At 41.9% G+C, this 14,724-nt stretch overlaps 1 protein-coding gene across 1 annotated transcript in view; it reads left to right on the plus strand.

Moving 5' to 3' along the window:
• Positions 1-14,176, plus strand: part of LOC126235424 (uncharacterized) — a 237,201-nt gene extending 223,025 nt beyond the window's left edge. The window contains exon 4 of the mRNA XM_049944148.1: positions 14,067-14,176. Within this exon, the coding sequence (XP_049800105.1) occupies positions 14,067-14,176 (110 nt within the window). The remainder of the gene's footprint in view (positions 1-14,066) is intronic.
• Positions 14,177-14,724: the final 548 nt, after the last annotated feature.

A 14,724-nucleotide genomic window follows, 5' to 3' on the forward strand; every position in this document is an offset into this window, starting at 1 on the left:
CTTCTGAGAGCTTACCTAATTTCCTTTCACCTAGACATTTTACTAATTCTAATGTTCCAATTACAAATCTTAGACTTGCAAGTGCAAGTGCAATACATACACTGCTTTGCTTCTTCGACGTACTGCCGCTGATTCACGTTGCTGTGGGCTGCGCCGCTGGCTGCAACTCTACTGTCGTGGTGTGCCGGCCGAAGTGGCCGAGCGGTTCTAGGCGCTTCAGTCTGCAACCGCGCGACCGCTACGGTCGCAGGTTCGAATCCTGCCTCGGGCATGGATGTATGTGATGTGCTTAGGTTAGTTAGGTTTAAGTAGTTCTAAGTTCTAGGGGACTAATGACCTCACATGTTAAGTCCCACAGTGCTCAGAGGCATTTGAACCATTTCTGTCGTGGTGTGCTGTAACTGGCTGGCGCATCAAACACGCCTTGTACTACTAACTGCGCCGCGCCGGTCACTGTTTGCTGCCGCGGCACCTGTTGTCCCTTGCTGTCTCGAGCTGCTCTCCACTCTGCACCTTTTCGTAGCATGAACAATCTTGAAGTGGTGACTTTCGAAAGTAATCTCAAGGACCACGCACACAACATAAACTTGTATTCTCTTAGTACTTCAGCACTCCCTACTCCTGCTTTATACCGATACTGCTTTCACGGTAACAACAAAAAAATTGATTTTGTGGCATTAATTATCGTAGTTCAACAAAAGTTGGATTTTGCTACCCCCACTCCAATTATCGTGCCATGCAATGGCGTCTCATGCGCGACACGAGAATTCTCCGTTGATCACAATTTATTGTGTGTTAACATAAACAGAGAAGTCGAACCAGGATCCTGTCTGTATAGTAGATGACATCGGAATATCAATGATACTCCTCTCAATTAAAGATATATACTATTTACAGTAACGGATTCGCTTTTCATGGTCCGCAACTGTTAATTCATGTACTGCTATCACTTCACTCTAGAGAAATTGTAATGTTTACTTAACCGCTTTATGCGCCTTTAAAAACCGATATCGTTTTGCAAACTTGCGCAATGATTTTCCTCAGCTCTGCTGCATAGTCACAAATATCCAACAACTTCTGTTCGTTTGGATTAGGTGACTTCCAGCTCTTTCGTCATCTAACAGTGAGTCTTTCTTTCGATGTTTATCAGTAAGTAGACGAACTGCGTTGTGATGAGGTACAGCTGTTTCCAGGAATTTTCCAGCAAATACCAGCGCTAGATCTGTGTATTTATCGCCTTGCCGAAACACATGTTCAACAAAAAGAACAGCGAGTTTAAAGCACCATAACTGAAGAACAAATTGAACATCCAAGCACTACACAGTGCAATAACAGCTTTCATCAACTGAACCACACAGATAATAGTTACGCAACAGTAGAATGAAGTAAAACAACCATACAGCTACAAGTTACGCAACAACATAACGAATAAATAAAACAGTCTTTTATCTTTGAAAAAGCAGTTCTACCGACTTTTGTTCCGCCAACTTTGTTTCGAAGTTCCAACGAAATCTACAGAAGTAGCTGTAGTCAAGCACACTGTGGCTTTCCTTACGCTCTGTACAAGCAAAATGTGAAAGATGAGTAAGCCGATGGTATAAGAAATGCGGCTGCTCAGACGATGCCGAGCGGAGAGCGGATTCAAGTACCTGCTACAAAAAATAAGATTCAGCGAATAACCGTTTGGCGGTACAGCTAAATGTGTTGTCAGGCAGCACATTTTGAAAAGAAATGTTCAAGAGTGGGATGAAAATTCAGGGTGAAAGAATGTCAATAATAAGATACACTCATGACTTCGGTATCCTCAGTGAAAGAGAAGAAGAAGTATAAGACCTGTTGAATGGAATGAACAGGCTAACGAGGAAATGGATGGAGTATAAAGCGAAAAAGGACGAAAGTAATGAGACAAGCGATGATTTGTTGTCAAAGAAGAATTCTGTTACTTTTGAAGCGAAATAACACTTGACGGATGATGCAAGTATGACATAAAAAGCAGACTAGTACAGGTAATGAGGATTTGTGGATAACATTCTTGAGATGTAGGTTTGGAGTACAGCATGCTGAGATACTGAATCACGGACTATGGGAAAGGGGAAAAGCAGGGATTTGAAGCGTTTGAAATGTGGTGATATAAAAGGATGTTGAAAATGAGTTGGACTGATACGATAATGAATGAAAAGGTTCCCTTCAGACTGGCCGAAGACAGGAACGTTTGGAAAACACCTACAAAACGAAGGGACCGGATGATGGGATGTGTGTTAAGAGCCTCGTGATGACTGGGTGTTGTGTGATGTCCTTAGGTTAGTTAGGTTTAAGTAGTTCTAAGTTCTAGGGGACTGATGATCATAGATGTTAAGTCCCATAGTGCTCAGAGCCATTTGAACCAGTTTTTGTGTTAAAACAGCAAGGAGTAACTTATAATGTAGTGTAAGAGGTAGAGGTACAAAACGGCAGCAGGACATAGAACTTAACAATATATACACCAGAAACATTTGAGGACGCTGGGTGTAGGTGATACTCTGGGATGTATTGTGTTGATGCTTAAGTTCCAAGCATTTTTCCTTAAGTTTAATAAGCATGGCAGATACACATAAATGAAGACTTCAGTCGTCAATAAGTCGAGTCGTGTTCGGAGCGCAGTTTCATCCGGAAAGGAAGGTACCTGATGGTTGTTCGACAGAAGATGAAGCGGTGAAAATCTGGGGGCGCAAGATCAGGTCAGTAAGGTGTGTGCGGAATGACTTCCCAAACCAACTGGAGTATAGTGTTCTCTGCCAGTCTAGCGAACGCTCGCGGGCATGGAGAGGCATCACTTCTCGCCGCCTTCCTGATCGTTGTTGTTGGAATCTGTCTGCAAGACGGCTCAGTTGTTGACAATAAATGGTCATTCCTTTCCTTTCCTTATGTTAGCATACGGACACATTTTCTTGTCACCAGTAACGATACAGGATAGGGATGATCAGTGTTGTTCACGAACCAATTGATGACGAATAAGCAAATATGCACATACACTCCTGGAAATGGAAAAAAGAACACATGGACACCGGTGTGTCAGACCCACCATACTTGCTCCGGACACTGCGAGAGGGCTGTACAAGCAATGATCACACGCACGGCACAGCGGACACACCAGGAACCGCGGTGTTGGCCGTCGAATGGCGCTAGCTGCGCAGCATTTGTGCACCGCCGCCGTCAGTGTCAGCCAGTTTGCCGTGGCATACGGAGCTCCATCGCAGTCTTTAGCACTGGTAGCATGCCGCGACAGCGTGGACGTGAACCGTATGTGCAGTTGACGGACTTTGAGCGAGGGCGTATAGTGGGCATGCGGGAGGCCGGGTGGACGTACCGCCGAATTGCTCAACACGTGGGGCGTGAGGTCTCCACAGTACATCGATGTTGTCGCCAGTGGTCGGCGGAAGGTGCACGTGCCCGTCGACCTGGGACCGGACCGCAGCGACGCACGGATGCACGCCAAGACCGTAGGATCCTACGCAGTGCCGTAGGGGACCGCACCGCCACTTCCCAGCAAATTAGGGACGCTGTTGCTCCTGGGGTATCGGCGAGGACCATTCGCAACCGTCTCCATGAAGCTGGGCTACGGTCCCGCACACCGTTAGGCCGTCTTCCGCTCACGCCCCAACATCGTGCAGCCCGCCTCCAGTGGTGTCGCGACAGGCGTGAATGGAGGGACGAATGGAGACGTGTCGTCTTCAGCGATGAGAGTCGCTTCTGCCTTGGTGCCAATGATGGTCGTATGCGTGTTTGGCGCCGTGCAGGTGAGCGCAACAATCAAGACTGCATACGACCGAGGCACACAGGGCCAACACCCGGCATCATGGTGTGGGGAGCGATCTCCTACACTGGCCGTACACCACTGGTGATCGTCGAGGGGGCACTGAATAGTGCACGGTACATCCAAACCGTCATCGAACCCATCGTTCTACCATTCCTAGACCGGCAAGGGAACTTGCTGTTCCAACAGGACAATGCACGTCCGCATGTATCCCGTGCCACCCAACGTGCTCTAGAAGGTGTAAGTCAACTACCCTGGCCAGCAAGATCTCCGGATCTGTCCCCCATTGAGCATGTTTGGGACTGGATGAAGCGTCGTCTCACGCGGTCTGCACGTCCAGCACGAACGCTGGTCCAACTGAGGCGCCAGGTGGAAATGGCATGGCAAGCTGTTCCACAGGACTACATCCAGCATCTCTACGATCGTCTCCATGGGAGAATAGCAGCCTGCATTGCTGCGAAAGGTGGATATACACTGTACTAGTGCCGACATTGTGCATGCTCTGTTGCCTGTGTCTATGTGCCTGTGGTTCTGTCAGTGTGATCATGTGATGTATCTGACCCCAGGAATGTGTCAATAAAGTTTCCCCTTCCTGGGACAATGAATTCACGGTGTTCTTATTTCAATTTCCAGGAGTGTATGTCCACCCGCTAATTTTTCTGATTTTGACTTCGAGAATGCGGTACCCATAGACCGGAATTTTGAACGTTACCCATTGCACGCAAATGTCGCACGATAGCGGAATGATCACAGTTCATCACATTTGCCAGTTCTCGACTGCACTGACATGGATCATGTGGATTAATGCATTTAAACGATCTTTGTCAAACTCTGAAAGTCTCCATGGACACGGAGAGTCACTAATATCAAAACGATGCTCCTTAAAATGAGAAAACTATTTTCTTGCCGTGCTCTGTGCAGTGGCATTATCACCATACACTTCGCAAATGTTTCTGGCTGCCTTCGCTGCCTGTAGTGCTGTTTCCGTTGACATAGTATTCTGTAATGACTTACAAAACTCGGCAGTCAGTTTCGTGGCTGTGGTGATCTACTGAAGCATACGAATCCTGTTTTATAACCTCATGTTCCCATCAGCAATTTTTATTTTACGTCCACTGAAAATTGATTTGCTGCTGTTGTCACTGGTGCAGCAACTAATCGGCCAAAACCAATTTACCGTCTCTAAAAGTCGTTAACATATGATGGATGTAGCACCACAACCGTCATGGTAAGGTTCAGAACTGGAGGTTCAAATGTTTACAGAGATGTTGTACTAGAAGGAGAAAAGTAAGTATGGCACAATGGAGGGGAAGACCTCTGATAAAATAAGTCCCAAAAATGAGGCATTCGTACTAGGCTGTTAATACTATAACATAAACAGGGGAGAGTGTTGTACCTAGTGCACCTAGGAGCACAGGATAATATTTGGTGATTTTAGAAAGTGCGCTGGAGACCGTCGTAAGCAGGTTCCGCCATTTTCAAGAGATTTTGTTGCTAACCATGAGGGTGTGTTGTGTGGCATTTGTAAATATTTCGCGTTTTACACAATTTAGTGCGTTGCAGTGTATTAAAGCTACTAGGAATATCTTTTTAATTCTTCTGTTACAGAATTTTATGGCGACTTAAAAGCTGTATATCTGTAAAACAACTTATCTAACATGTCGACAGTTGAATAATGCTTCATCAATCTTGCGCCATCTTGTAATAGTGGAAGGCCTCTTATCAAGGAACATATGATACTTGCAGATAAACTGAGTTTATTTAATGCCTTACCAATGTTTTCTGCGGGGAAAATAAAGATTAGTGTTAGGTTTTAATAGCTGCTATTTCAAAAGTATTTAACTTGTAACATGTTTTTGGTAATACTTTCGTTTAATTTAATTTCGCTTACTGATTATTGGCGTGTAGTAGTGTAATTATATAATAGATAGACGATTAAATACAGTATCTGCAAGATTTTCGTGTTTAAATTCCAACAGAATATTTGTTCCTAGGTACAAGAGCAGTACCTTGGAACATATTTCCATACTTGAAAAGATCGTAATTTTATGGATTAATTTTCGTAATTTCAGAAAATACTGTCCATCTCATGAAAAGTTAATGGCATCAATCAAAAATAGAATAAGAAAAATACAGGATGTAACGAGTATGAGTGCAGATATTTTTATATGCGGTACCTTAAAATGTCCACACTTCAATGAGTTGGTTGTTTTTCTCTGTGTCATACAGTCTTCCTGCAGTCACCTCCCATAATTTACTACCTGTTTTTTTCTGCACGGTTGTAACTGCACCACTAAGTAGAATACCCTGTCAATATAGACATACCGCTTTGTGTCCATTTTCGTGCACTTCAACATCTGACCTGATGCCCAGAGGAAAATAAGCACTACAGGCTTGCCCCTGCCAAACATACTTGGAAGTATTAACCAACCGAAAAAGATACTGCTATTGATAGGTACAATTATTAGTCTGCAGATAATAGAATTTTCTCAATTTGATAAGTTCCACAACGAAAGATTTATTTGAAAGGTAAGATTACAGCAAAGTCTGCCGAAACCGCTTGTTTTATATAAAGAAATATTTATGTGTCCTTGGCTGTTGAATGGTTTTAGTCTGCAAATAACGTAAATACTGATGTACTGTTGTTCAGTACACAGTGCTCAGTCATCAGTACGAATGTCTACTGTTATACCCATTACACTTTGTATATTAAACTTCTAATACGGGGGTGGCTAGAGGTGAAAGTGTGAGAAATGTACCAAGCTACAACACTCTCCCCTACTCATAGATACATCTCTCACATCTTTTTTAGGCCTACATTTATGAATAAGGGATAATTATTTCTGATAATTAAATAAAAAGTCTAGCTTTCAATCCCTGGGACATCCAGTTTAACTAATATCTCATTTTTATATATGTGAATTTGGTCTGTATTTGAAGGTGCCGTTAACATATATCCAAATAAACCACCACGAAATGATAAAAATACAGATAACCCAAAAATACGGTATCTCTGCAATTTCCGTATGATTCATATCGTCCTGACGATAGGGGTGATGTAAACAAACAACTGAAAACTGTTTTATGGATATTATATTTCCTTGTGTACCTTAACGGAATTGGCAGATAACGAAAGCTGAATCGAAATCTGCTCAGCGGAAATTCGAATTCCCCCTTTATATAAACTGATCGTGAGCATCTATCCAAACAGATTCCCTGGCTAAAAGTATTTGAACATGACATGACGTGAAAATTGTTAAGCGTACAGTTACGTCACCAGACTCTCGAATCGCACTAAAACCATCAAATCAGGTGAAACAATGCGACTCAAAGTGAATGAATCGGAACACGTGTAGAAGTGTGACAGTCAATTCGTTCAGCCGATTGGATTGCCCTAGTGTGATATGTAGAAAGAGAGAACGATAGCGCAACGATAACCGATTTACAGCGGCATTCAAAATACATGACAAAGAAATATGTAAGAACAGGCAGAGTTTATCTAATTGTTTGATATTCAGAGAACGGAGTTCGAAAAGTCTCTTCAGGTAACATAGAAATCTCTGGGAAAATCTCCTTATTCCTTCTCAATGACTACTCTTTTAAAACGACCAACAATATTACTGCAGTCAACTTCCAATATTTCGAACTTCACGGGATCTAACAAAAAGTTCGAATAACTGCTAGTTTGAGAAAACGAAAGTTCGATGATCAGGAAGGAGTGTCGAAAAAGTCTAACGGAGAGATTAAAAAATGGTAATGTAGTTTCAGTTCTTTTACAAAACGACGCAGAAAGAAAGTCAATAGGGAGTTTATTGTTTCACCTCTTTAAGTACTTAATGTTCCCGCTAACATTTCAAACTAAGATCACATACGGATTTCCAAGAATTTTCAAAACAAAGTCATGTCTTTTCTTAAAGCTAGTGAACAACCCCTCGTTAGCCTCAAACGCATCAGTGCCCAGACTAACAACGAATGATCTAGCCCTTTTTTACGCATATAACCTGCGACAGGTGTGTTTTCTCCCCTACACCATCAAGCACTTTGAAGAAGCAAGCGTTCGGGTCCGCTTCCTCCTTCTGTTTGATACGTTTTCAGGGATCTTGCGCATCTGCTTCAGGATTGTCGATCACGTGACTGCGGGAATCTCGCAAGGTTTCGCTACATACTTTTTCTTTTCACCCCACGTCCCACGGCGTCAATAACCTGCTCATTTTCTGCAGGCCCACTTCTTAGAAGTCATTTATTGCACTGATTCCTGCAGCATGTAAATGATAACTGTCAACAGCGCACCATGGTGGAATAGGTCAGATCGAGACGAACCATTCGATACAGGTCACTGATGGTTCACCAAGCGGGGTAACAACCTCAAATTTGACCACAAGACCCACCTAAGTTACAGCGTATGAGCGCCGCGTGAGATTTTGGCTAAAATCGCCCTCGAGCATTAAAAACTTCATGTTCAGACATTTACAGAAAGTAAAACCTCAAAATATTGTGAATTTTAACGCCGTAATATTAGCAACTAAACAGTTTTCTTTATTTTGTCTTCTTATGTGAAGCTACTATATTCTTCAGGGGAACTTTATATAGAAATATAACAGTAATCAATTTTTGCATAACATTTACAAAAGTCGTTTTTCCTTCATTTGAGGATGTTTCCCGGCTTCATAGGCCGCAAGTGTCCTGATCACATTGTTCGACTTCCCCTGTAACACTGTGGTGCGTTCTAAACGTCGTTTATTCCCTGTGTGTTGTAGTAAGGTATGCATTACCGAGAGGTCAAGGCAATGTCGCGAAAAGCTGAATTGTCTGAGCAACTAACAAAATAATTCGATTTACCAAATGTTACATGGCCGCTGAACTCGTGTTATGCAGTGTTTGAGAGTCGGAATGTCACTGCCAGGAAGATTCAAGAGTGGATTTAAAATTCAGGTTGAGAGAGAGGACATCAATGATAAGATTTGTTGGTGACACTGCAGTCCTTAGTGATAGTGAAGAAGTATTACAGAATCTGCTGAGTGAAATGAACGGACTAATGAGTACAGAATATGGATTAAGAGTAAATTGAAGAAGTCAAAGGTAATGGAAACTAGCAGAAATGAGAACAATGACAAACTTAACATCGGGATTGATGGTCAGGAAGTAGACGAAGTTAAGGAATTCTGCTACCCTGGCAGCAAAATAAGCAATGACAGACGGAGCAAGGAGGGCATCAAAAGCGGACTAGTACTGGCAAAAAAGGGCATTCCTGTCGAAAGAAAGGAAAATAGTATCAAACAAAGATTAATTTCGGGATGAAATTTCTGAGAATGTACGTTTGGAGAACATTATTGTATGGCAGTGGAATATGGACTGTGGGAAAACCGGGAAAGGAGAGAACAGAAGTATTTGACATATGGTGCTACAGACAAATGTTGAAAACTAGCTGGAATGTTAAGGTAAGGAATGAGGAGGTTCTGTGGAGAATATGAGAGGAAAGGAATATGTGAAAAACACTGAAAAGGAGAAGGAACAGGATTGTAGGACATCTGTTAAGACACCACGGAATAACTTCCATGGTACTAGAAGGAGATGTAGACGGTAAAAATTGTAAAGGAACACGGAGCCTGGTACACATCCATCAAATAATTGAGTACTTTGTTGACATTTGACCACTTGAGACTTATATCCACCAATGGGGACTCGCATTGTCACACGCGGACGACACAATCGTTGCTAGCACGCCACAGCAAAGCTTCGGATCAAAGCAGTGTTCGAGAAATGCAATTAGCACGGATAGTCCGTTAGGGGCTCTACAAGCATCTGTAGGAGCTACAGTAGAGATAGTGTATAAAAGTTGCTCTGCCTAGAAGTACGACACCCTGGAAAGGCCAGTTGGAGCTCTGGCCGTGCGTTCACCTACACAGTGTCCCACTTATCTTCAGCACATGAAATAACTGTAGATCCAGAAGCAAAATAAAAAAAAGCAAATGTTGTTTAACTGCCAGGAGATGTTAAATAGCATTCCTCCACAGACATCTAGACATCTCACTGGAAGTGTGTGCTGGTTTTGCTAATCTTTGTTGTCCACACGTATCAGCTGCTCACCAGCTCACACCACCATTCAACACACTTTGAACTATATTCGGTCTTTCATATGAAAACAATGTGTTACGAAGGCACATCTCGCCAACCATTTTCGCCATCTATGCACACTATTAAACTTTTTTTATTACAAGTGACAGACTGAAGGCTAAGTAGCTACATAATCGCGAAATGTGTTAGAGGAGAAAAACGAATGATTTCGAACACATCCATGTACGTATATCTAAGCGGCTAACCTGAGGCACGATATTACTTGCAGGTTGCGTATCTTGTATCATCCTAGGGCAACAAATATTCGATTTTTAGTATTCAATACGATTACTGGTCGAATTTAAAAAATTAAAATGCTGTTACAGTCTACTCACTAAGAGCTATAATCTTTTGTGATGGTTTGAAACTGTATATATGTTCCAAGGCAGGGCGCGCAAATTACCCAAACTAAATTCATCCAGTACTTGAGAAAGAGAGCACTCAGCGACGTGCACTAAGTGTTATACATAGTCTAAAGCCTTTACGAAACTTTTACTTACTGGCACTTCCCACAAAATGATGAAAATAAAGAAGTTAATCACTTCCTGAATTTTCGTTTCTCGCGCAGTGTGTAAAGCTCTGCCTTTAGTTATATTAGATAAAGTTCGCGGCTATCGGACTATCGGACTCGAGAATGGGAGTTCTGCACAGAGAACATGCTTCGTTACGAAATTTACTTGACCATGTGCCCAGTACGAATATATTTCTCTTAAACTTTTAAAATATTAAAGTTGTTCAGCTGAAACACGGAAGTGTCGGTTTGAAATAATGGCAGAACAGTCATATTATCTTGTTTATTGAGCTTTTTAGCACGTAATACACTTTCCTAACAATACCTATACTGAAACTTCCTGACAGATTAAAACTGTGCGTCGGACCGAGACTCGAACTCGGGACCTTTGTCTTCCGCGGGCAAGTGCTCTACCAACTGAGCTACCGAAGCGCGACTCACGACCCATCCCAAAAGCTTCAATTCTGTCAGTACCTCGTCTCCTACCTTCCAAATTTCACAGAAGCTCCTCTGCGAATCTTGCAGAATTGAAGCTGTAGGAACGGGTCGTGAGTCGTGCTTGGGTAGCTCAATTGGTAGAGCACTTGCCCAAGGAAAGGCAAAGGTCCTGAGTTTGAGTCTCGGTCCGGTGCACAGTTGTAATCTGCCAGGAAGTTTGATATCAGTGCACACCCCGATGCAGAGTGAAAAATCTCTTTCTGAATGCCTAAACTCACCCAGTGTTGTATTAAAAAGTGGGCTTGTTTGACGTTCACACTGAAGTAACCTATGCTGCGTTGCGTTTCCACATTAAGTAATCACGGAAGCCTTTTTGTTTTCGTTCCACTCTTAATCTGTTTCTCCACGAAAGTTACTGATTAACAAACATGGTACTATTTCAGCCACAAATCACAAAAGTAATCCCCCACGCCTTTCCGCGAAATAACTGAATTACCCAAACACTTTTCTTCGACGAACCGACGTAAGACTTTCAACTCTTAATTATACCATCTACCAGTTTCTTGATATTGTTTATCTATGACGCGGCTGCACGTGACCACTCCGTGGGGCAACCGAACAACGATTCACACACACACACACACACACACACACACACAGGGCGTGAGCACTTGCTCTGGGGCACTGTTTTTATACAGCAAGACAATGCTCCCTCCATGGAAAAGGCGCACTCAACTTCGAAGTTTCCAGAAGCCAGTGATAAGTAAGGAGCACGATATCGATACGGTACAACATAAAAACATAGCAGTACTTTTTTCAAGTAAAACTGCATCATCAGGCATGCCGTTTCATTTATTTCGCTTTTACTGTTACCTCTATTCCCAACAAATTTTTCAGGCGTGGCCTACATATCCTACTGACTGTACCTGCAAAATTATCGTACGGTAGTTGGTTTGGGAGGTATTACGTTTAACACACGGGGATTCGATTCTTTATGGAATCGGAGATAGCGGTTTACTGGTATTTGACTGTTATACATAATATTTTGTAATTGATCACTGACGTTTTAATCCAGTAACAAGTAGTTTTAATGAGAGTGTAAACGGATTTTCAAGCAATAAACACTGCACCATAGTTGTGGATGCAACGAAACAATGTAGCCACAGAACACTTTGCTTTCTGCTCTGAGGAGCAACTTATACTTTCCTTATAAAAACCATTTCCGGTCCCTAATTGCGGGTTTGATTTGAAGTTGATGAGTTTTCTGCCATAAACTTTCCAGGAAGCAAGGTGACAAGTACCGATATCTCACAGAAATGGCACTGATATCTGTGTCACTTTGCCTTCTTTCCTCACTGGTATATGTTGTACGGTAGCAAAACTGCTGTCTGAGGAACAGACGCACTTACTTTTAATCTTCGTAATACCAAGGGGGAGGGGCCTTCACTTTACACCCACCTTTGGAAAATATTGTAATCTAGTCGTGTACTTAACATTTCAAAATTTTGAAAAAAAGCTATTTGTTGCTTTTAGTAATTTGTTGTATCAGATTCCTTAATTCTTTTGAATTTTTCATTAAAACTTAACCCAAAAACTTACGGCAGTAGTGAACACGACATTTCAGAAGAAATATCATACTCCCATCTTCAAGTGCAGAGCCCTTGTTAAGCATCTGTACAGCTTAAAAACGATGCTGTGACCTAAACAATTAACGAAATCTGTATTTTTTTAAATTGATTGTGGTGGTCATAAAGTACCCCTCCTATGCACGCATTACGAAAAATGTGTTAGTATTGCTAAGATTGTGATGGAGGATATTTTTAGGATCTGGACCCTACTTGTACATCAGTACGTAATATAAAGTACTTTATACATCAGTACCTACTGTAAAGTATGTTATTTATAAAGGTTGACAGCAGTGAACAACAAAAAAAATTTTTGTTTTGTTATGGGCACATAATACTCCCGAACACCTTTGAAAGTACGCATTGTGGAAAACGCTTTGGTATTGCTGGGGTTAATGAAATCATTATGTGTGCTTCAATATGCTGGTACATCATGCAAGATACAGATTCCATGTTTTAGATGACCTGACAGAAAAAGAAATGCATCCATAATTCTTGTATGTTTTTCAGCAATCTGGTGCTTCATTTTCAAAACATTGACCAGAGGACGGATGATCAGTATAAAAAAAACGTTCTACCACGGATGAAACAGCACAAAATTGTATTGGACGATCGGTGCTTAAGACTGTATGAAAATGTTTAGGAGTGAGTAACACACAAGTATCAGCTGTATGTCCGTCTGTTTGCAGGCTCATAGAACCACATTTCAGGCGCAGAAACTAGTACACATTGGAAACGCTTTGGACAAAGTAAATAAATGAGATTGAGGAGAGCAACGTTGAAAGCAAATGCCTTTCTGATGTAATATACAGTTTTCTATAGCGAAGTCCACAGACTTACACCTTACCATCATCAGCCATGTAAAATGATAATAAGGTAAATCATGATATAATAATCCTGGCGACCACGCGTGCATCTTCCATTTCATGTGATTTTACGGAATTATGATACTTACGTCTAAATGTTACCATTTTTTCATTGACCTTCTCTTACGGTGTAACGCGCATCTGGATCGATCCTTGCCTTAGGCTTTGATAAGGGCAAAGGGTGCAATGGTTTCTTATCTCTGTCCCTTCGCAAAACAGTTACAGTGAATTGTGAACCTTTACCACATATCATGACATCAGCAGTTGTATAATTATTGATTTGGGCGAATTTCAATGTTTGCAATTGTGTTTACGAATATGTTTCGTGTGGACCATAAATTCTAACGTTTCTTTGTCCTTGCTAGCCAAGATGGCATAGAGAATAACTTTTGTTTGGAAGAAAAATAATTGTGACCTTTCTTTTTCACAACAGCTTCGATACGGCTGATAATGTTCCTGCTGCCGCTTTTTCACGAGGAATTGCCGTCGGAATAAGGCCTTTTTTTATCGCTCTAATAATCTACACAATACAGTGAATAGTGCTCATAGTTTTGTGATTATGAAGCTTTGCGTAGACTGATTCGCTCTGTATTATTCTTCAATTGAATAACATTGAATTCCATTGCAGTTCTTAACGACAGCAAGACTCTCTCTTGAAAAGGCGGCAGTGCGCGTGCGCTCTTTCTCTACGTCTGCTGAACGTCTGCTGGCTTGTGCAGTTGCAGCTGGCAGTGACGTGGCGCCGCCACGGGAGGCAGTGGCCGGAGCGAGAAACACTAGCAGAGCGCGTCGAGCCGCCATACTCTGCACCAGAGGCAGGTCGAGCTGAGCGCCGGTCGATATCTCGATGTCGACCACGAGTGACTTCGACAGTGGGTATCGGACAGACCACTAAATAGCACGAGGCCTTCGTCTGTTTACAGTTCAACTCTGTAATTTCGCTTCTGTACTTGGTATTTTTCTTGGTCCTTCATCAGAAGCACATAAGCAGTTAATGTAGAAGTGATCAATTGTCAGCCTGTCTGATCATAAAACATTCACACAACGTTCAGAATAGTTTTTGCGGTCTTTCGATTTTATAAAATCCTGTAACTCCTACTATCTGGAGGCAGCTAACTACACATAATGTAACTACTTGACTTTTTACGAGATCAAAATAGGTAAAGTGTTTTAATCTGTCGGATGGGTACATTTGGAGGATGTTTTAACATACTTTTTAGAGAGACCTATGGCACTGAGCTAAAAAAGAAAAACATCAAAAGTAACTAAAACTATTATGATTACCTGACGGACCCTTAGGCGAGTGGTGAATAATATAGGCATAAAAATGCGAGAAACATTTATGCTCTATGCCAAAAGATAGCCAAAGTTTGTTTG

Source organism: Schistocerca nitens, chromosome 2 (assembly GCF_023898315.1).
Source record: "Schistocerca nitens isolate TAMUIC-IGC-003100 chromosome 2, iqSchNite1.1, whole genome shotgun sequence".
Classification (NCBI taxonomy): Eukaryota; Metazoa; Arthropoda; class Insecta; order Orthoptera; family Acrididae; genus Schistocerca; species Schistocerca nitens.